The sequence below is a fragment of the Ascaphus truei genome, chromosome 1 (assembly GCF_040206685.1).
Source record: "Ascaphus truei isolate aAscTru1 chromosome 1, aAscTru1.hap1, whole genome shotgun sequence".
NCBI classification, from domain to species: domain Eukaryota; kingdom Metazoa; phylum Chordata; class Amphibia; order Anura; family Ascaphidae; genus Ascaphus; species Ascaphus truei.
In genome coordinates this window covers 265,264,114-265,288,744 of record NC_134483.1, presented here as the reverse complement: position 1 = coordinate 265,288,744, position 24,631 = coordinate 265,264,114, and the positions used below count along the sequence as shown (strand labels likewise).

The 24,631-nt window shown below is 47.4% G+C and overlaps 1 protein-coding gene across 5 annotated transcripts in view; it reads right to left on the bottom strand.

The window, feature by feature from the left end:
- The window catches only part of POLR2B (RNA polymerase II subunit B), a 299,158-nt gene that overhangs the window by 163,091 nt on the left and 111,436 nt on the right, over positions 1-24,631 (bottom strand). For 3 of the 5 annotated variants that reach the window (XM_075603624.1, XM_075603633.1, XM_075603650.1), the window contains exons 6-8: positions 14,544-14,702; positions 14,046-14,210; positions 13,398-13,594 (exon numbers count right to left, since the gene is read on the bottom strand). In XM_075603624.1, coding sequence (XP_075459739.1) covers positions 13,398-13,594; positions 14,046-14,210; positions 14,544-14,702 — 521 coding nt within the window. Of the gene's footprint in view, positions 1-13,397; positions 13,595-14,045; positions 14,211-14,543; positions 14,703-17,681; positions 17,986-24,631 lie in introns of those variants that run through there. The other 2 variants (XM_075603658.1, XM_075603642.1) reach the window with 2 other exon arrangements.

Here is a 24,631-nt window from a genome sequence, read left to right as displayed (position 1 = left end):
AGAGGGCAGGGGGGGCAAGAGGGCAGGGGGGGCAAGAGGGCAGGGGGGGCAAGAGGGCAGGGGGGGCAAGAGGGCAGGGGGGGCAAGAGGGCAGGGGGGCTAGAGGAAAGGGAGGGAGGTGGGCAAAGGGCAGGGGGGCAAGAGGGCAGGGGGGGCAAGAGGGCAGGGGGGGCAAGAGGGCAGGGGGGGCAGGGAGGGGGGCAAAGGGGGCAAAGGGCGGGGGGGGTTAAGAGGGCCAGGAGGGGCGGGGGGCCAAAGGGCAGGGAGGGGCGGGGGGGCCAAATGGCAGGGAGGGGCGGGGGGGCCAAATGGCAGGGAGGGGCGGGGGGGCCAAATGGCAGGGAGGGGCGGGGGGGCCAAATGGCAGGGAGGGGCGGGGGGGCCCAAAGGGCAGGGAGGGGCGGGGGGGCCAAAGGGCAGGGAGGGGCGGGGGGGGGCCAAAGGGCAGGGAGGGGCGGGGGGGCCAAAGGGCAGGGAGGGGCAGGGAGGGGAAGGGAGGGGCGGTGGGGTCTAAGGGCAGGGAGGGGCAGGGGGCTTAGGGCAAGGGGACAGGGAGGGCAGGGGGACAGGGAGGGAGGGGGGCAAGAGGGCAGGGAGGGAGGGGGGCAAAGGGCAGGGGGGGCAAGAGGGCAGGGAGGGGGGCAAGAGGGCAGGGAGGGGGGCAAGAGGCCAAAGGGCAGGGAGGGGCGGGGAGGCCAAAGGGCAGGGCGGGGCGGCCAAAGGGCAGGGAGCCAAAGGGCAGGGAGGGGCGGGGGGGGCTAAGGGCAGGGAGGGGCGGGGGGGGCTAAGGGCAGGGAGGGGCGGGGGGGCCAAAGGGCAGGGAGGGGAAGGGAGGGGCGGTGGGGTCTAAGGGCAGGGAGGGGCGGGGGGCTTAGGGCAAGGGGACAGGGAGGGCAGGGGGACAGGGAGGGAGGGGGGCAAGAGGGCAGGGAGGGAGGGGGGCAAAGGGCAGGGGGGCAAGAGGGCAGGGAGGGGGGCAAGAGGGCATGGAGGGAGGGGGGCAAGAGGCCAAAGGGCAGGGAGGGGCGGGGAGGCCAAAGGGCAAGGCGGGGCGGGGGGCCAAAGGGCAGGGAGCCAAAGGGCAGGGAGGGGCGGGGGGGGCTAAGGGCAGGGAGGGGCGGGGGGGGCTAAGGGCAGGGAGGGGCAAGAGGGCAGGGGGGCAACAGGGCAGGGAGGGAGGGGGGCAAGAGGGCAGGGGAGGCAAGAGGGCAGGGAGGGAGGGGGGCAAAGGGCAGGGGGGGCAAGAGGGAAGGGAGGGAGGGGGCAAAGGGCAGGGGGGCAAGAGGGCAGGGAGGGCAGGGGGGCAAGAGGGCAGGGAGGGAGGGGGGCAAGAGGGCATGGGAGGCAAGAGGGCAGGGAGGGAGGGGGCAAAGGGGGGGGCAAAGGGTAGGGGGGGCAAAGGGCAGGGGGGGCAAGAGGGCAGGGGGCAAAGGGCAGGGGGGCAAGAGGTCAGGGAGGGGGGCAAGAGGTCAGGGAGGGGGGCAAGAGGGCAGGGAGGGAGGGGGCAAGAGGGCAAAGGGCTGGGGGGCAAAGGGCAGAGGGGCAAAGGGCAGGGGAGCAAAGGGGAAAAGGGCAGGGGGAGGGGACACAGGGGGCAAAGGGCAGTGGGAGGGAGGGCAGGGGGCAAAGGGCAGGGGGAGAAAGGGCAGGGGGAGAGAGGGCAGGGGGAGAGAGGGCAGGGGGAGAGAGGGCAGGGGGAGGGAGGGCAGGGGGCAAAGGGCATTGTGAGGGAGGGCAGGGGGGGCAAAGGGCATTGTGAGGGAGGGCAGGGGGGCAAAGGGCAGGGGGAGGGAGGGCAAAGGGACAAAGGGCAGGGGGAGGGAGGGCAAAGGGGGGCAATGGGCAGCGGGAGGGAGGGCAGGGGGCAAAGGGCAGGGAGGGCAGGGGGCAAAGGGCAGGGGAGGGAGGGCAGGGGGCAAAGGGCAGGGGGCAAAGGGCAGGGGGAGGGAGGGCAGGGGGCAAAGGGCATTGTGAGGGAGGGCAGGTGGGGCAAAGGGCATTGTGAGGGAGGGCAGGGGGGGCAAAGGGCATTGTGAGGGAGGGCAGGGGGGGGCAAAGGGCATTGTGAGGGAGGGCAGGGGGGGGCAAAGGGCAGGGGGAGGGAGGGCAAAGGGGGGCAAAGGGCAGGGGGCGGGAGGGCAAAGGGCAGGGGGCGGGAGGGCAAAGGGCAGGGGGGGAAAAGGGCCGGGGGGGGGGGGGGGAGTCAGGGACGCGTTAAATAAGCCATTCCCCTGCGTTTCCTCACCTTGCACACAGCCGCGCTCCTGTTCCTCCGGGTACCGGCCGCCCTCCTCCTCCACCTCGGGCTCCTCCGCGGAGAGGCTGAGACGCTCCGTTGAGGAGGTGCTGCGCCTTGCACAGGAGAGGCGGAGACAGCCGGAGGAGAGGCCTCTGGGACGGGGAGCTGCCTGTGTGAGGGGAGAGCCGCAGAGTGCGTGCTCTGTGTGTGTATGTGTGTGGGGGGGGGGGGGGGGGGGGTGAGCGGGGGAGTGAGCAGGGGGGGGGAGTGGCCTATGGGTGGTGAGAGCCGTGGGGAGGTGAGAGTCCCCTGCTGTGTCCCAGGCGCTCGCTCCGCTCCCCCGCTGACTGTAGCGGCACCGGGGGGGAGGAAAAAGCGCGGGAAAGCGGGAGACCCGGGGAGAGGAGGTGCGCGCAGGTCCCGATGAGCGCCGCGGTGTGTGTGTGTGTGTGTGTGTGTGTGTGTGTGTGGTCACTCCGCCTCAGGCCAATGAGAGGTGTGCGGGGGCGGGCGGCCCAAAGGAGCCATCTCATTGGCCTGGCCCAAGGTCCAATGGAATTGCCGCTAGGGACACAGGGAGGGACACAGGGAGACACATACAGACAGACAGGCAACGACACATAGGACACTTTGAGAAATATATAGTAGATACACACACACACACACACACACACACACACACACACACACACACACACACACACACACACACACACACACATATATATATATAAATAATCACACATACTCACCACCTTGCTGCCACCACTGCTCCAGGACAAAACCCCTCCCCCCCCCCCCCACGGGGGCAGCGCAACCTCCCTGCATCTCCCGCGCGGGCAGGTAGGCAGGCACAAGGATCGGAGCAGAAGGGGACACATCTCCCGCTCCCCCCTCCCTTCCCCACCCCCCTCACCCCCCACGGGGGCAGCGCAACCCCCCTGCATCTCCCGCGCGGGCAGGGAGGCAGGCACAAGGATCGAGGCAGGCACAAGGATCGGAGCAGAAGGGGGACACATCTCCCGCTCCCCCCTCCCCACCAGCGGCGCAACCCCCCTGCATCTCCCGCGCAGGGAGGCAGGCACAAGGTTCGGGGCAGAAGGGGGCACCACACAGCGGCAAATCGGGATCGAGCACACGTCACTGGGAGACTCATGAATATTCATGATCTTCCACTGACTGACGAAGGCAGATTATAAACAAATGCCAGCTTTAAAAATGTCGCCAAATTTCGCCGATCAATACATGGAGAACGGATTGACCTGCAGCTATACAGTTCTTTAGGTAAATAGAGATTGCCCACATGAAGCTATTGAAGTAAAAGCAAAAAATTAAAAAAAAAAAAAAAAAAACTGCAGCTTTAAAAGAACAGATTCTAAATAAGCATGAATATTAATGTTGGTATAACCCCTATTTACGTAATCATAAGAGGGGTTTGAGAGCCTATCTCCAACATGCCCACCCAATCCTCCTCGTGGGAATTTTCTCATTCCCCAATCCCCAACGACTACAAAGAAGGCTAACCGGGCGCTCTCTTAAATCAACAAATCCCTTTTAGTGGTATTGAAAATGTGAATGGAAAAAGTTTTTTGTTACCAATCAAGGGAATCTTTATGTCTCCTTCTTGGGAATACACATCCAGGGATCCCCCATCTGCAGCTCAAACCCTTTGTGGGAGATATCCTTATTCTCCCACAGTAGAAACAGAAAAATAGAGAGAAAGGGAGCGCAGATCAGCACAGAACAGCGAAGCTATATATACACGCAATTAATACACTTTATAAAATCGAAGATGATGAAGTGGAAGAAATACTCTCAGCTGGTGGAGATGGAGTAAATCAATATTTGGCACTAAATACTCACACGGGCCTGTGCAAGCAAATACCCCTCGGGGTTTAACTCTCTAGAAAAATTATTTCTTGGAGTTCCACGCCTTCTTCTCGACTGCTGATAGATACAGGGGTCATCAAGATATTCAATAACCCCAAAATAGAAAAGAGGTACGGGCCAGTGTGAGTTAAAACCCATAAGGGTTTAACTTGTGGAGAGTTGTTCTTCTCTTTTTGTTCAAAAGGCACAGTTTATGTATAAATCCCCAGATGTTCTCAGGATCCCACCACAATCGATGGAAAATCCGGATTGAATAAATAGTAATTTAATGAAATTTAAAATACATACATACAGTACATCGTGGGTGTAGACAGTAAGTATGGTGCTTTCCTTGATAGCCGCTCCTTCTCTCCGGCGTCTGCAGCACATCAGGACAGTTGGAGCGCAAGATGGTGTTTGGAAAGCACCCAAGCACTTCATGGCTACGGAAGCCTCCGATGGGCACAAAGCACCAACAGCAGTAAAGATTGAGCAACGCGTTTCGCTTGGCTTGCAAGCTTCCTCAGGCTCTATGGCTCAGGATGTATCACTATCATTTAAATAACCTCCCTAACCCGGAAGTGGATAAGGTACTCGGTCTCTATTAACAAAGATGCTTTAAATAATGATATAGTTAAATGAATATGTAGTACTAAATACTGTGAAAAACTTAGTGAATGATAAATATCTCTAATGGGCTGGATAAACTAACCCACATAGTGAACACCTACAATGACCCGGATATAGATCGGATAAAGATTATTCTTATAATATATGTGTAATCTACATAATCCTAAATGATGTGCGAATTATAAAGTTCATGAATTTGAATTAAATAAACTAAATTGGCTAATCTTCTAACATATATTGATAATAGAATTTTTTACATGGTGAAATTAAGTCAAATGTGATCCTAGAGCTCCCTCTAGTGTCTTAAAAGTAAACTTACGTCATCTAATATCACTAGGACTAACTATAGTGATGATACATGTGCAATACAATAGTGAATATTGAATTAAGCAATAAAAGGTAAAATAATAAAAATAAAGACCTTACTTTACATTGTATCTCTAGACTTTAAATAATCAAATACATATGTCTTAAAAATGGGAGTGTATAGCCTCAACATACATAGGAGGGCTAGTACAACATCCTTCTCCATTTATATTGCATAGTGATGGGACATAGTTACACATTCAATTTTATAAATGGATTGTAAATTCATCCTCATACATTATTGCCATAATTAGACACTTCATACTCATGATTAAAAACAATATTCCTGAGCAATACTTCCATTCAAAGTCATGATGATTGGAAATATTAAAACCATATTTCAAAACTTGTGTATATGTATCTTTATAGTTTAACAAATGAAAAATCCTCCCTATGTTAAATACATAAATACATCTGATGTCCTCCTTCATACTAATTACAAGGGGATGACAATCATTCAATTTTACATAAAATATTTTAAACGAATTGTTAAAAAGATGATGTACTATGAAGTGAGAAGAGCCATATGGTCTTTTTTGGCAAATTACAGATACTGTGCCGACATAAAAAATAAAAAATATATAAAAACTAGAAGGGTGTCAGCCCAAACTTATGGATGCATAAAATTCATTACCATTATTACACTATATGTCCTATAACTACATACAGATTTGTAGTTAAAACATTAGAATAATGATATAAATTGACGATAGTGGTAGGAATATCTGGAAGAAATGAAACATGAATGAGTCAAGGAATCAAATGAAGGCCCCAATGTCAATATCGACATTGAGACCTTGTGGCGCCAGAGTTTAAGCCGATAGTAAGGCAGAGACATTCTGGATCTGAGTCTCATCAGCCTATTCCCTCCTCTTTGACTCTGTGGGATACTTTCAATCCCTCTGTACACCAAACCAGAGGGGTCCGCATTGTGTGCAACCTCAGTGCTTGTTAGATTCTTTTTACTCAAATTAAAAATACTATTAAGTACCTAATTTTCCTGTTTTTTAAGGTTTTCTTCTTAGAGGACAGAGGGGACGAAGAAAACCTAAAAACAGAATAATTGAATTGCCAAGGGGCTTAATTTTGCACCAACAACAAGAGCCAGTGGATTCAGCCTCTTTATAGATGCAAATAAATGTATCCGTAAACTAACGCTAAAGCGATTCTTTTTAAATAGAGACGCTATACAAAGAGAGAGTCACATTCCAGTCACAGGATTAGTAAATTCAGTTATTAATAACCAGACTACAAGTACTCCTTTAGAGGATTAAATAGAAAATATAAACTTTGTGTACACAAATTTAAAAAAAAGATCAAAATGTTACCCTAGTGGTAGCAAGGGGAACCACCTAGAAGTGTTTGCCCAATCCATCTTCAGAGATTTTGAGACTCTTGCAGGGAATAAAGCAAAATGTAAAAATAACCTCACCGAATCAGAAAGATCCACCCTTGAACTGCTTACCAAAGATGACACTATAGTCATCAAACAGGCAGACAAGGGTGGAGGCATTGTTATAATGGATCGGACGTATTATATTATGGAAGCAGAAAGGATACTAAAAGATACATTAACATATGAAGTTATAGGTTCAGACCCCACAGTCAGATATAAAAATGTGATTTTGACACTAGAGATAGGTAAATCTTTGGGGATTCTAAAAGATACAGAATTTAAATACCTATTTTGTGAGAACCCAACCATGGCAATATTTTATTTCTTGCCAAAAATCAATAAAGATCCGTTAAACCCCCAGGGCGACCTATTTCGGGTATTGGTTCTCTTACATCAAATATATCAGAATACATAGATTTATTTTTACAAAAATATGTAGTTTTAGCAGAATTATATTTGAGACACCACACATTTTAAATCTTTTAACAGAGATCAGATGGGAAGACGACTATATTTTAGGCACTTGTGATGTAACCAGCCTTTATACTTCTATAAGACACGAAGATGGCTGCAATACAATTCGCGATACTCTGGCAAGAGACACTACACTTAAATTGGAACAAAGAAACTTTCTTCTAGATCTAATTACATTTGTATTGGAACATAATGTGTTTCTATTTGACGGTATTTATTATTTATAAAAGTGGGGAACCGCTATGGGGACCAAGTTCGCACCCTTCTATGCTAACATCTTTATGGCAGAATGGGAGTTGGAGCATATTGTGGTCCAACAACCCATTCGGTGTGGACTTGGTCCTCTTGAAGCGTTTTATTGATGACGTGATTTTTCATTTGGAAGGGAGGTAAAGATAAGCTACCCCTCTTTTTAGAATATTTGAATAACAATAACCTAAACCTAAAGTTCACTTCAGAATCCAGTGAAAAAGTTATAAACTTTTTGGATTTAACTATTCTCGTAGAAAAGAATGTAATTAAGACCAAAACATTCTTCAAAAAAGTGGATGCAAATAACTTTCTATTAAACAGCAGCTGTCATAATAGGCAGTGGTTGGACAACATTCCATACGGTCAATTTCGAAGGATACGTTGAAACTGTTCAGATAAAACAGCTTTTCAAGATCAAGCTGATATCCTTAAAAATAGATTTCTTAATAGAAATTACAACCCTTGCAAAAGTTTCAACCCTAAACCAAAAAGACCTTTTAAACACAAAAGCTAAAACTGAAAATGTAAGACAAGGTGTATCCTGACAAGGTGTTGGCAAATTATTGGAAATAAGGAAAAAGCTAAGGTATTAAACACATTCTTTGCCTCTGTGTTTACCAGGGAAGACTCAAGTTCAATAGTAGTGCAGCAGGAGGAAGCCACAACCTCATATTAATGAACAATTGGTTAACTGAGGAAGAAGTTCATAAGCGACTTGAAAAATTAAAGTAAATAAGGCACCTGGCCCCATGGCATACATCCAAGAGTTCACAAGGAGTTAAGCTTAGTAATAGCAAAACCATTATATTTAATATGCAAGGACTCCATTTCTACAGGCTCAGTACCACAAGATTGGCGTAAAGCAGATGTGGTGCCTATATTTAAAAGGGAGCTAGTTCAAAACCGGGAAATTACAGACCTGTAAGCCTGACTTCAATAGTAGGTAAACTACTTGAAGGTTTAATACGGGATAATATTCAGGAATACCTAATGGAAAACAAAATTATTAGTAATAGTCAGCATGGATTTATGAAGGATAGATGTTGTCAAACTAACCTTATTTGTTTCTTTGAGGAGGTAAGTAGGAATTTAGACCAGGGTAATGCAGTTGATGTGGTCTACTTAGATTTTGCAAAGGCTTTTGATACGGTTTCACACAAGAGGTTAGTGTACAAAATAAAGAAAATTGGACTCAGTAATAATATATGCACCTGGACTGAAAACTGGTTAAAGGTCAGACAACAGAGGGTTGTCATACATGGAACTTTTTCAGATTAGGCTAAAGTCGTGAGTGGAGTACCTCAGGGATCGGTACTGGGACGCCTGCTTTTTAACTTGTTTATTAATGACCTTGAGGTTGGGATCGAGAGCCAAGTCTCCATCTTTGCTGATGATACTAAATTGTGTAAGGTAATAGAATCAGAGCAGGATGTAATTTCTCTTCAGAAGGACTTGGAGAGACTGGAAACGTGGGCAGGTAAATGTACAGATAAATGTAAGGTTATGCATTTGGGATGCAAGAATAAAAAGGCGAATTACAAATTAAATGGAGATATATTGGGGGAATCCTTGATGGAGAAGGATTTAGGAGTGCTTGTAGACTGCAGGCTTAGCAATAGTGCCCAATGTCATGCAGTAGCTGCAAAGGCAAACAAGATATTATCTTGCATCAAACGGGCAATGGATGGAAGGGAAGTAAACATAATTATGCCACTTTACAAAGCACTAGTAAGACCACACCTTGAATATGGAGTACAATTTTGGGCACCAATCCTAAGAAAAGACATTATGGAACTAGAGAGAGTGCAGAGAAGAGCCACCAAATTAATAAAGGGGATGGACATTCTAACTTATGAGGAGAGGCTTGCTAAATTAGATTTATTTAATTAGAAAAGAGGCATCTAAGAGGGGATATGATAACTATATACAAATATATTCTGGAACAATACAAGGAGCTTTCAAATGAACTATTCATCCCACAGGCAGTATTAAGGACTAGGGGCCATCCCTTAAGGTTGGAGGAAAGGAGATTTCACCAGCAACAAAGGAAAGGGGTCTTTACAGTAAGGGCAGTTAAAATGTGGAATTCATTACCCATGGAGACTGTGATGGCAGATACAATAGATTTATTCAAAAAAAGGTTGGACATCTTTTTAGATGGGAAAGGTATACAGGGATATATCAAATAAGTAAACATGGGAAGAATGTTGATCCAGGGATTAATCCGATTGCCAATTCTTGGAGTCCGGAAGGAATTAATTTTTCCCCTTAATGGGGTTTTTTGTTTGCCTTCCTCTGGATCAATAAGTAAGTATAGATATAGGATAAAGTATCTGTTGTCTAAATTTAGCATAGGTTGAACTTGATGGACCTATGTCTTTTTTCAACCTCATCTACTAGGTAACTTTGTTACAAAATATAATACAGATACACATAAGATCACAAAAATCATAAAGAAACACTGGCCCCTTCTCCAGATGGATTCAGTGTCATCAGAGTTTACAAGAGAGGCACCCAGAGTGATCTTCACAAGAGCAAAAAATTTAAATAACAGCCTAGCCCCCAGCATCCTGCCCAAAGTGAAGATAACAGACCAACAAAACTGGTTACCCAAACCAGTGGGATTTTTCGGCTGTTTTAGCTGTAAAGCTTGTTTGAAAGCTTCTAAAGAAAAAAACTCTTTTAAATCTAAAACCACGGGACACGAGTTTAAAACTAGTGGCTTTATTATTTGTAGAAGTGTTTATGTGGTCTACCTCCTGGAGTGCCCAGGTGGTCTCCAGTACGTCGGACGAACATCACGCCCTCTTAGAGTCCGAGTACTGGAGCACATGGGCAACTTCCGTAGGAGGTTGGCCACACACAGTGTATCGAGACACTGAGGTTGCACACAATGCGGACCCCTCTGGTTTGAAAGTATCCCACAGAGTCAAAGAGGAGGGAATAGGCTGATAAGACTCAGTAAGGCAGAGACATTCTGGATCTGTCAGCTTAAAACTCTGGCGCCACAAGGCCTCAATGTCGATATTGACATTGGGGCCTTCATTTGATTCCTTGATTCATTCATGTTTCATTTCTTCCAGATATTCCTACCACTATCGTCAATTTAATGATTGCTATTAGACTTTATATCATTATTCTAATGTTTTAACTACAAATCTGTATGTAGTTATAGGACATAAGGTGTAATAATGGTAATGAATTTTATGCATCCATAAGTTTGGGCTGACACCCTTCTAGTTTTTATATTTTTTTATGTGGGCACAGTTTCTGTAGTTTGCCAAAAAGACCATATGGCTCATCTCACTTCATAGTACATCATCTTTTTAACAATTCGTTTAAAACATTTTATGTAAAATTGAATGATTGTCATCCCCTTGTAATTAGTATGAAGGAGGACATCAGATGTATTTATGTATTTAACATAGGGAGGATTTTTCATTTGTTAAACTATAAAGATACATATACACAAGTTTTGGAATATGGTTTTAATATTTCCAATCATGACTTTGAATGGAAGTATTGCTCTGGAATATTGTTTTTAATCATGAGTATGAAGTGTCTAATTATGGCAATAATGTATGAGGATGAATTTACAATCCATTTATAAAATTGAATATGTGTAACTATGTCCCATCACTATGCAATATAAATGGAGAAGGATGTTGTACTAGCCCTCCTATGTATGTTGAGGCTATACACTCCCATTTTTAAGACATATGTATTTGATTATTTAAAGTCTAGAGATATAATGTAAAGTACGGTCTTTATTTTTATTATTTTACCTTTTATTGCTTAATTCAATATTCACTATTGTATTGCACATGTATCATCACTATATTTAGTCCTAGTGATATTAGATAACGTTAGTTTACATTTAAGACACTAGAGGGAGCTCTAGAATAACATTTGACTTAATTTCACTATGTAAAAAATTATATTATCAATATGTTAGAAGATTAGCCAATTTAGTTTATATAATTCAAATTCATGAACTTTATAATTCGCACATCATTTAGGATTATGTAGATTACACATATATTATAAGAATAATCTTTATCCAATCTATATCCGGGTCATTGTAGGTGTTCACTATGTGGGTTATTTTATCTAGCCCATTAGAGATATTTATCATTCACTAAGTTTTTTCACAGTATTTAGTACTACATATTCATTTAACTATATCATTATTTAAAGCATCTTTGTTAATAGAGACCGAGTACCTTATCCACTTCCGGGTTAGGGAGGTTATTTAAATGATAGTGATACATCCTGAGCCATAGAGCCTGAGGAAGCTTGCAAGCCAAGCGAAACGCGTTGCTCAATCTTTACTGCTGTTGGTGCTTTGTGCCCATCGGAGGCTTCCGTAGCCATGAAGTGCTTGGGTGCTTTCCAAACACCATCTTGCGCTCCAACTGTCCTGATGTGCTGCAGACGCCGGAGAGAAGGAGCGGCTATCAAGGAAAGCACCATACTTACTGTCTACACCCACGATGTACTGTATGTATGTATTTTAAATTTCATTAAATTACTTTTTATTCCATCCGGATTTTCCATCGATTGTGGTGGGATCCTGTGAACATCTTGGGATTTATACATAAACTGTGCCTTTTGAACAAAAAGAGAAGAACAACTCTTCACAAGTTAAACCCTTATGGGTTTTAACTCACACTGGCCCGTACCTCTTTTCTATTTTGGGGTTATTGAATATCTTGAGGACCCCTGTGTCTATCAGCAGTCGAGAAGAAGGCGTGGAACTCCAAGAAATAATTTTTCTACAGAGTTAAACACCGAGGGGTATTTGCTTGCACAGGCCCGTGAGAGTATTTAGTGCTATATATTGATTTACTCCATCTCCACCAGAGAGTATTTCTTCCACTTCATCATCTTCGATTTTATAAAGTGTATTAATTGTGTGTATATATACCTTTGCTGTTCTGTGCTGATCTGCGCTCCCCTTGTTCTCTCTATTTTCCCAATCCCCAACTTGCCCACAGTTTGGAGAGTGGGCACTCTAGGGATTTCCTGGGGCTGCATACCAAATTTCAGGTTGCTGGCCCTTTTCCTTCCCGAGTTATGGCTTCTTCTTGAACTGGCAATGCGATTCTCACATCAATTGACTTGCGGTTATGGGGCTCTCACGTCAATTGCGAGTTGCCTTTCAAGATGCGCCATTAACCAGGACAGAGATACATTGTATCCGAGTACCACTTGTATCTGAGTACCACTTGAAACGGGAAATCGCAGCCCTTTGATTCAATTGACTCTGCGGTTACGGCTTCCAGTCTCAGTAATGGATACCTATACCTTGCAATGGAACAAAGAGACCGCGACACGCTTATCCACTTAAACTTGCGGTTTAGCATTCGCAGCGGCATCTTGTGTCCAAAGCCAGTAACGTCAGTGTACTGGGTTATACACTATTGCAAAGCGTTGTAACAGCGTTGGATAAGCCGTTTTGGCGTGTAAAAATGAACATAGGTATGCATTGCATAGCGTTGGATAAGCCATTCGTTGTAAAGCGAAGCGTGGTAAAACGAGGACTGCCTGTATAGCGGTATTTACTTTAACCATTGACTGGACAAAAATTAATTTCCCCCCAGAAGAAAATGAAATGAAAGCCGTAATGTGCAGGATCAACATGGTCAAATTAAATGTATTGGCTGTAACCTCTTTTTTGCCTGTCTGGTTCAAGATTCACACCCCTCTCAGAGGGTAAACAAAGTAGACTATACTCCAACGCTCACTCATTGGACGTGTGCTGCTAAACAAAGTCATTTTTCAGAGTAGCTTTCAAAGAAGGGTGGACATAACCAGTCACGGAAGCAGCTCTCTGAAAAAAAGCACCATGAACTATACACAAGAGGAGTTCTGCTTCTATTTAGGGATGAGTGACATGTAGATCACTGTAACATCAGTCATATGATACATTTTTGTACCAGTGTCTGCTATTTGACAAAGCACTAGAAGGATTATGCTTTCCATCTGGAGTAACAGCAGTACAACCTGCTCATCAACAAAATTGCAGAAGAGTCAGCACGGCAGCTTTAAAAGTGCACGTAACTGTGCAAAAATTGCTAGTGGCAAAAGTGCAAGTTTCAAGTTAAAACGACGATACTATTCATGTCAATATTTGTAAATAAAAATTAAAAAAAAAAAAAAAATACTTACCCCAAGAAATAAGCTTTTTTCGTTTCACAAAAATCACTGACACCAACATGTGGAAGCATTTCCTTCTGCAAGACTTCTTTGGCATACTTAATCCTTTTTTCTTTTGTAACACCAGGCTTAGCACCTCTAGAGCCAATGAAGTTCAGGGCCACATTTTGTTCCTGGATAACAAAGGCTTCATCAAGTGAAGGTTTGACCTATTGCAATTGAGAAAATAATCTCTGAACAAATTATTTGCAAAATATATACATATATATAAAAAAAATTTTTAGAAAAGCAGGAATTACAGAAAGCTGCAAGCAAACCAGTAACAGTAACAGTAAATTAATATACAAGTCAATTATACAGTATACAGGTCTTAGTACTAATAAGTCCTCATTTGTGATAGAATTACATCCCTTTGATTTTTAGATTAAACTATATTTAGCAATGAGCAGTGCACTACCAGAACAAGAGGTGGAACTCCAGAATAAAACATTTATTTGCCCATCATAAAACGGCGTTACAGCGTGTTTCACGCTCGTATGACCTTTATCAAGAAGTAACAAATCATATCAGCAGATTTATAGTCTCTAGACTTATTACATCATGCACCCCTACGTTTTTTTTAAAGCAAAAACGTGGTATTCCCCAAGCATGTTTTATTACCATTTCCATCATCTCAGGATCTTCAAAGTCATAGATTATGTGTTCTAAAATGTCTCTGTCTGACACAAAGCCTAGAGCTCGAAATACAATAATAATGGGAACTTCCTGCTTGATGTAAGGCAGAGTTGCAACAATGCGCTGGCCAATAGCACTTTTTTTAGCACCCTGTGGAAACAAAAAGCCATTAGGCAAATGAAGCTCAATTATTTAAATGAACCATTAGAGCAAAAGGAAAACATTCTATTACATCGTAGTTGCTGTGATAGCTCAAATAGCAAGCAATTATTCATACCATAAAAAGTAAATCCTCCCAAAATGTAACTTCAGTTACATTACTTCAGCATCTCCATATTGAATGAGACACTTACATTTGGTAATGTTTTAAAATTGTTCTAGCAAAGCAGAATATATTACAACAATGCAACAGAATAACCATGGAGAAAAGATATCAGTACAGAGAATACTGTAATTGTTCATTGACAGATCAATTTCACATACTTGTCCCCCTCTGGCCAGCATGCTAACCCATATGGAACTTGTTGGTCTTGAGGAATTCTCCAAACAGGACCTACATTCTGCAGTGTAGGCATATTTGGAATCCTTCTTTGCAAACACATATACTGTGTTTGTAGCCATCTTTTCTTGAGCAATCAGAACCTAAATTTGCAAAAAAAAAACAAGACATGTCCAGCACATTCAGTATATACAACCATCCATTGATCACATTATACCATAGCTCTTAAAACTCCATGGAGCTCATTAAGTATTGGGGGAAAAAAACAGCAAGGAGTTAAACCTATAACAAAACAAAAAACAAATTACAAAACGTTCTGCTACTCCAAAAAAACAGTACTACAAATTTCACCTTTCCCTCATCAACAAATACGGGTTGGACAAAAATGTCGTGAGCATGAGTTAAGTCAAATTAAATGATAAAGAGTGGAATGTCAGGAGAAGTAAAAGGTTTAGGAAGGATATGAATGGGAGGGATAAAGGATTGAAGCAATATGTGATTCTGGGCTGGCTAATGACAGATTTAGGGAGGGAAAAGGAGAAGGATAGATCTAGATATAGACATATAGGCATAAAGAGACAATGCAGAGAAGCCCATATCCCCTGCAAGAAGATTCATTTAAAGTCATAGCAGACCCCTCACTTAAACTAGCATTGTTGCATGAAGCAGTAATAAAGACACCAGTAATACATGATCCTACAGACATTGGGAAAATAAACCGTGGTCAATAAGCCTCATTCACTTACACTACTACAATAATAAATCTTGGTGTCAGCTGGAGGAGAAGGGAGAGGCGAAGAGAGGGGGGAGAGAGTAAGAGGCTCTGCAATAGAGTGTATGAGGCAGAAAAACACATAGATTAAAAATTCAAACAGCCTCCCAGGTTAGAGTAAACAGCAATTGCAGCGTGGGGACTCTGCATGACCACCCAAGGTGTCCCAGTGAGTCAAGATGGCTGCAATATAGTGCGCGTGCACTACCGTGCTCACGTGTATGAAAATTGCAGGGTATGACCCTGCAGTTGCTATACTTCAGACTTGCACGGTCATGAGCATTGGCGAGGCAAATCTGGGAAAATAAAAGAAAGTTGTATTTTCGCGCTGTTGCCGCGCTGTGAGCCCATCACTGCGCAGCCTGACGCTGTTATGTTAGAGCCACGCCCCCTAGCCGCGCATGCCACCGCGTGCGCTATATTAACTAAATGTGCACACGCAGTGCCGGGCGTGCGCCCGCACACCAGCACGCACTATAGAGAACAAGCCATAGGCCTTTGAATCAGAGCAGCGCAGCCCACACAAAGCAGCAGCAGGGTTGGTGGCCCTTTCACCCTCATACCCCATTTCCATATAGACTATCAAAGTGCTTGGGGGCTGATGGTGGGTGCCTCGTCATCGTCCCAAGATACCCACAGATATACGCGGTGGAGAGTCGCCTGACGCGGGTGGAGGGCAATTTCTGCCGGGTGTCCTGGAATGTGGGCCACAGTGGTTCCAAGAGGGACCGACCAACAATCATATGACAAAAGGAAATACATAAGTCTCAAAAATACATGCAGCCAACAGATGTAAATAGCCCATAATGATGACACCAACAAAAATCAAGAAACCAACAAAACAGGATGTCTCCAAATACTTCACAAAGAATAATATGCCAGGCACAAATCAAGAGGGAGGGTCCCGAAGCAGACGCTCGGGGTCTTCACCGAATACAGAATTAAGAGATGAAAAAACCGTGCTAACAAAAGTGGACCTAGAAGCATTATTCCAAAAAAACACTAACTATACAATGTGAAATTTAAAAAGCTGTCTTGGACCTCAAGTAAGAAATTGCAGCACTGGGGACCAGATTAGGAAATCTGGAGGTTAAAATGGCAGACTCCCTCCAAAGACAAACCAACTAGGAGCTTTCTAGGATTTCAACTCAATTCTCCCAATTTAAAGACAATATAGAAGATCTGGAGAACAGGGAAAGACGCCAAAATCAAAGGATCAGGAATATCCCGGAATCTTTACCAATGGAGGACTTACAACCATACATCCGCAGGTTGTTTAAGTCGCCAATTCCAGACCTCAAAGAGGATACACTAATAATGGACAGGACCCATAGGTCATTAGCCCCTCAAATTAACATCCCAAACAGAAACAGGAATGTAATTATAAGGATACCTTACTTTGCAACGAAGGAGCTGATCCTGAATGCCTGTAGGCAGAGAGGAGGAACAGATATTACATTTGAGGGTGCCTCCATCCAGGTCCTCAACGACCTGGCTTGCATCACAATTGAAAGAAGGAGGGAGATGACACCATTGACCACGGTCCTCAGAAGCATAAGGAATCCGGTATAGATGGGGTTTTCCCTTCTGCCTAATCATAATGTGAGAGGGCAGACAGCTATCATTCCGGACACTGGAAGAAGCTGAGGGCTTGATGGAGGGCCTTCGCGTTGAACAGGGAAGAGATCAACCTCAACAGCAGGAAGGAGCATGCAGCAAGAGGCCCGCCAACACTAACAAATAAAATAAAAAACTTCTACACTTTTTTTTTTTTTTTTTTTTAGAAGGTGCCCATGATGTACACAAGCTGATCTTCTCGAAATGATTGGAAACACTTCAGAACGGGGGAGGGGGAGGTCAGGCGGTTCTTTGCCAACCTTGTTGGTGGTCGGTCGGGGTGGCGGGTACGGAGATAGTTACATACAGGCATACCCCGGATTAAGAACACTCACTTTAAGTACACTCGCGAGTAAGGACATATCGCCCAATAGGCAAACGGCAGCTCGCGCATGCGCCTGTCAGCACGTCCTGATACCGACCAATACCGGCTCCTTACATGTATTGAAGCTGTGCGCAAGCGGGGAGACTATAGAGCCTGCTAGAAATGCGTTATTTACATCAGTTATGCACGTATATGACGATTGCAGTACAGTACTTGCATCGATAAGTGGGAAAAAGGTAATGCTTCACTATAAGTACATTTTCGCTTTACGTACATGCTCCGGTCACATTGCGTACGTTAATGCGGGGCATACCTGAAGTAGATAAGGTTGAAAAAAGACTTACGTCCATCAAGTTCAACCTATGCTAAATTTAGACAACAGATACTTTATCCTATATCTATACTTACTTATTGATCCAGAGGAAGGCAAACAAAAAGCCCCATTAGGCTGCGCTTATAGTGCCGGCTACAGCTACGGCTACAGATGATGTCTCCCGTCTCCATAACACAAGCGAAAGTTGTAATTTGAGTTTGGGAGACGTCTCTAGCTACAAGGGGAGTGACAGAAGGCAGAGGGGTGGAGACAAGAGCAAGGGGGAAGGCTGAAATGGAGAGGAGTTGTAATTTCTGTTTGTATGCTGAATTTACAGTAATTTTACTTTAAATTACGGGAGAATTTACTATTTTAAAGTTGTTCATATAGTGTGTTTCACTTGACTGACACACACACACACACACACACACACGGCTGTTTAGCCATAAGGCTGTGTAACATCAAAAGCGTCACATCATAAGTGTACATCAAAAGTGTATACAAGAGTTAATTTTGGAGGTTAAGATTGGAGGAAGATCTGGACTCTGCATTACAACGTTGCCACTGTGAGACATTAACTTTTAACATCTGTGATTTATTTGTACACTTTTATCCTCCAGTACCTTGGAACTCTCTCCTCCTGCATCTCACTATGCCCTCCCTATTTCTTTTTCTGTTTACGGTTTCCTCACTCCTTTGTGAGCATTTCTGTTCTCTACAACATCTCCACTCCCCACTGCACCATTATTTATACACCTCTCTCCCAACAACTTCTTTACCTCTCAATAAAAAACACCCACACAAATCCTCTATTCACACCCTCTATCTACTCCTTCCTGCTGCTGGGTATCTTCCCTAAGCCTGCAGCAAGACATACACACCTGATCTCACTCATGCCTCCCTGCCACCTCTTCCCCTGTAAATAGTGTTAACCTTTTCATTTAACACTGACCTTCCTTAAATTTTACCCTACAAATCAAGCATCCCAATAGCCTGCCCTCATGGCTAATGTCCCACACTCAGTCACTCCTACCACCCATTGTGACCAAGCACTCATCTACAGCACTTACTCCCTCACCTACTGTCACTGTAAGTTTCCCATTAAACCTCTTAGATTGTAAGCTCTTCAGGCAGGGATTTCCTTTCCTATTGTCTGATTTTGCGGCACTTAATGTATAATTATAATTCCCTGTACTGTATTCTTTGTGAAGCGCTGAGTACACTTACACACACACCCTCCACCCGCGCACACAACACACCCTCCAACACCCCCCCCACCCTCCACACCCTACACCCTCCACACAACACCCCCTCCACCCTCCCACACACCCCCCACCCTCCACACACCCCCTCCACCCTCCAACACCCCCCACCCTCCCACACCCTCCCACACACCCCCCACCCTCCCACACCCCCTCCACCCTCCAACACCCCCTCCACCCTCCAACACCCCCTCCACCCTCCCACACACCCCCCACCCTCCCACACCCCCCCCACCCTCCCACACCCCCTCCACCCTCCCACACACCCCCCACCCTCCCACACCCCCTCCACCCTCCCACACACCCCCCACACACCCCCTCCACCCTCCCACACACCCCCCACACACACCCCCCACACACCCCCCAACCCCCACACACCCCCCACACTCCCACACACCCCCAAAGCCTCCCACACACCCCCCACCCTCCCTCCACCCTCCCACACATCCTCCACCCTCCACACAACACACCCCCCACCCTCCCACACCCCCCACCCTCCCACACACACCCCCACACACCCCCCAACCCCCACACACCCCCCCACACTCCCACACACCCCCAAAGCCTCCCACACACCCCCCACCCTCCCTCCACCCTCCCACACATCCTCCACCCTCCCACACAACACACCCCCCACCCTCCCACACCCTACACCCTCCACACAACACACCCCCCACCCTCCCACACACCCCCCACACACCCCCCACCCTCCCACACACCCTCCCACACCCCCCCCACACAACACACCCCACACACACCCTCCACACACACCCCTCTACCCTCCCACACACCCCCCACACAACACACCCTCCCACACACCCCACACAACACACCCCACACAACACACAACACACCCCACACACACCCTCCCCACACAACACACCCCCCACACACCCTCCACCCAACACACCCCCCACACACCCTCCCACACACCCTTCACCCTCCCACACACCCTCCACCCTCCCACAACCCCTACACCCCCCACACAACACACCCTCCCACACACCCTCCACCCTCCACCCTCCCCACACAACACACCCCACACACACCCTCCCCACACAACACACCCCACACACACCCTCCCCACACAACACCCCCCCCACACCCCCACACACAACACACCCTCACACACCCCCCACACAACACACCCCCACACACCCTCCACCCTCCCACACACCCTCCACCCTCCCACACACCCCCCACACAACACACCCTCCCACACACCCTCCACCCTCCCCACACAACACCCCCCCCCACACACCCTCCACCCTCCACCCTCCCACACACCCTCCACCCTCCCACACACCCTCCACACAACACACCCTCCACCCTCGCACACACCCTCCACCCTCCCACACACCCCCCACACAACACACCCTCCACCCTCCCACACACCCTCCACCCTCCCACACACAACACACCCCCCACCCTCCCACACACACACACAACACACCCCCCACCCTCCCACACACAACACACCCCCCCCACCCTCCCACACACACACAACACACCCTCCCACACACACACACACAACACCCCCCCCCACCCACACACACAACACACCCCCCACCCACACACACAACACACCCCCCACCCACACACACAACACACCCTCCCACACAACACACCCTCCCACCCTCCCACACACACACAACACACCCCCCACCCTCCCACACACACAACACACCCCCCACCCTCCCACACACACACACACACCCCCCCACCCTCCCACACACCCTCCACCCTCCCACACACAACACACCCCCCACCCTCCCACACACACACACCACACCCTCACACACACACACACAACACCCCCCCCCCCACCCACACAACAACACACCCTCCCACACACACACACACAACACACCCTCCCACACACACAACACCCCCCCCCCACACACACACACACACAACACCCCCCACCCTCCCACACACACACACAACACCCCCCCCACCCTCCCACACACACACACACAACACACCCCCCACCCTCCCACACACACACACAACACACCCCCCACACACACACACACACACAACACACCCCCCACCCTCCCACACACACACAACACACACAACACCCCCCACCCTCCCACACACACACAACACACCCCCCCCCCCCCACACACACACACCCCCCACCCTCCCACACACACACACACAACACACCCCCCACCCTCCCACACACACACAACACACCCCCCACCCTCCCACACACACAACACACGCCCCCCCCACACACACACACACACAACACACCCCCCACCCTCCACACACACACACACAACACACCCCCCACCCTCCCACACACACACACACAACACACCCCCCACCCTTCCCACACACACACACACACAACACCCCCCCCACCCTCCCACACACACACACACACACAACACCCCCCCACCCTCACACACACACACACAACACCCCCCCCCCACCCTCCCACCCTCCCACACACACACAACACACCCCCCACCCTCCCACCCTCCCACACACACAACACACCCCCCACCCTCCCACACACACACACAACCCCACCCTCCCACACACACACAACACACCCCCCACCCTCCCACACACACACAAACACACCCCCCACCCTCCCACACACACACACACACAAACACACCCCCACCCTCCCCCACACACACACAAACACACCCCCCACCCTCCCCCCACACACACACACAACACACCCCCACCCTCCCACACACAACACACCCCCCACCCTCCCACACACACACACACACACACAACACCCCCCCACCCTCCCACACACAACACACCCCCCACCCTCCCACACACACACACACACACACACACACAACACACCCCCCACCCTGCCACACACACACACACACAACACACCCCCCACCCTCCCACACACACACACACACAACACCCCCCCCACCCTCCCACACACACACACACACCCCCCACCCTCCCACACACCCTCCACCCTCCCACACACAACACACCCCCCACCCTCCCACACACAACACACCCCCCACCCTCCCACACACACACACAACACACCCCCCACCCTCCCACACACACCCCCACCCACACCCCCCACCCTCCACCCACACCCCCCACCCTCCACCCACACCCCCCACACCCCACACACACCCCCCACCCACACACACCCCCCACCCACACACCCCACCCACACACACACCCCACCCACACACACACCCCACCCACACACACACCCCACCCACACACACACCCCACCCACACACACACCCCACCCACACACACCCCACCCACACACACACCCCACCCACACACACACCCCACCCACACACCCCACCCACACACACACACACCCCACACACACACACACACACACACCCCACACACACCCCACACACACCCCACACACACACACACCCCACACACACACACACCCTCTCCCTGCACTCACACAGACACATTTCCCCTCTCCCTGCATCAGATCAGAAGCTATCTGATTGGTTATAGCCTGTCACGAGGAGACCGTTTCTGTAAAAATCAAATTCTACTGACTACAGAGATTCATGTCTCTTCGTCGCTCCTACTATAAGCGAATGCTACAGATTTAATACATTTGTTTTGAAGCGGCGTCGCTGTCGCCGGCACTATAAGCGCAGCCTTAAGGGGAAAAATACATTCATTCCAGACTCCAAGAATTGGCAAATCGGATAAATTCCTGGATCAACATCCTTCCCATGTATACTTATTTGGTATATCCCTGTATACCTTTCCCATCTAAAAAGATGTCCAACCTTTATTTGAAGAAATCTATTGTATCTGCCATTACAGTCTCCATGGGTAATGAATTCCACATTTTAAGTGCCCTTACTGTAAAGAACCCTTTCCTTTGTTGCTGGTGAAATCTCCTTTCCTCCAACCTTAAGGGATGCCCCAGAGTCCTTTGTACTGCCCTTGGGATGAATAGTTCTTTTGAAAGCTCCATGTATTGTCCCCGAATATATCTGTATATAGTTATCATATCCCCTCTTAGACGCCTCTATTCTAATGTGAATAAATCTAATTTAGCTATTCTCTCCTCATAAGTTAGATTGTCCACCCCCTTCATTAATTTGTCGGCTCTTCTCTGCACTCTCTCTAGTTCCATAATGTCTTTTCTTAGGATTGGTTCCCAAAATTGTACTCCATATTCAAGGTGTGGTCTTACTAATGCTTTGTAAAGGGGCATAATTATGTTTACTTCCCTTCCATCCATTGCCCGTTTCATGCAAGATAAGATCTTGTTTGCCTTTGCAGCTACTGCATGACATTGGGCACTATTGCTAAGCCTGCTGTCTACAAGCACTCCTAAATCCTTCTCCATCAAGGATTCCCCCAATATATCTCCATTTAATTTGTAAGTCGCCTTTTTATTCTTGCATCCCAAATGCATAACCTTACATTTATCTGCATTAAACCTCATCCGCTATTTACCTGCCCACGTTTCCAGTCTCTCCAAATCCTTCTGAAGAGAAATTACATCCTGCTCTGATTCTATTGCCTTACACAATTTAGTATCATCAGCAAAGACGGAGACTTTGCTCTTGATGCCAACCTCAAGGTCATTAATAAACAAGTTAAAAAGCAGGGGTCCCAGTTCCGATCCCTGAGGTACTCCGCTCACAACTTTAGCCCAACCTGAAAAAGTTCAATTTATGACAACCCTCTGTTGTCTGTCCTTTAACCAGTTTTCAATCCAGGAGCATATATTATTACTGAGTCCAATTTTCTTTTTTACCTCGTGTGAAACCGTATCAGTGTGCGTGCGCGCATGCGTCAGTGTGCGTGCGTGTGCATGCGCACGCGTCAGTCAGTGGGCATGCGTGCGTCAGTGTGCGTGCGCGCGTCAGTCAGTGTGCGTGCGTGCGCGTCAGACAGTGTGCACGCGCGTGCATGCGTCAGTCAGTGCGCGCATGTGTTCATCAGCCAGCTCGTGTGTCATTGTGCGTGCGCATGCGTCAGTCAGCGTGCCTGCCGGGTAGCAGCAGTGTGCTGGGGCAGAGGAGGCCAGAGCACGAGACGTGTGTGTGTGTGTGTGTGTGTGTGTGTAGCTGCAGTGTGTAGCTGCAGTGTGTGTGTGTGAAGGCGTGCTCAGCCACGGGGCGTGTTGTGTGTGTTCGTTCCTCCTGAAAATTTTTACAAATTTAGTCTTGGTCCCAAATACCATTGTTACAGTCTTGTCAGTGTTTAAAAACACTTTGTTTTGGGAAATCCAGTTTTCAAGTCTTAAAATAGTCAAACTGAAGTATTTGTTCAAGGTCAGAGAGGCTACGGCTGTGTGCATATAGGATTGTGTCATCTGCATACATGTGTATTGAAGTTTCCTTACAAGCTGTGGGAAGATCATTGATGAACACAGAAGAGTAGGGGCCCCTGAACAGAGCCTTGCGGGACACCACAGGTGATATCCAGGGGGTTGGAGTTAGAGCCTGAGATGGACACATGTTGGGATCTACCTGATAGGTAGGACTGAAACCAGTTTAAAGCATGCTTCCCTATTCCAGAGCACTGGAGTTTGTTAAGCAGCCTCCAGACCCTGCAGTCCAAATCTCACTTGAAGCTGCTGGTAGATGTTCTCTGGTGCATGAGTAGAAAGGCTCCCTTTGAGAAAGTCACAGCACGTGACGAAACGCGTTAGGGAACGGAACTGCGTCATCACGCAAGCGCATGACAGGCCATATCGAGCGCTGATACACATTGCGGCCAGCAGAGATTGGAGATTTTCCTAAAACTCAAAGACTGCATCATTGATTTTAAGGAGCCTT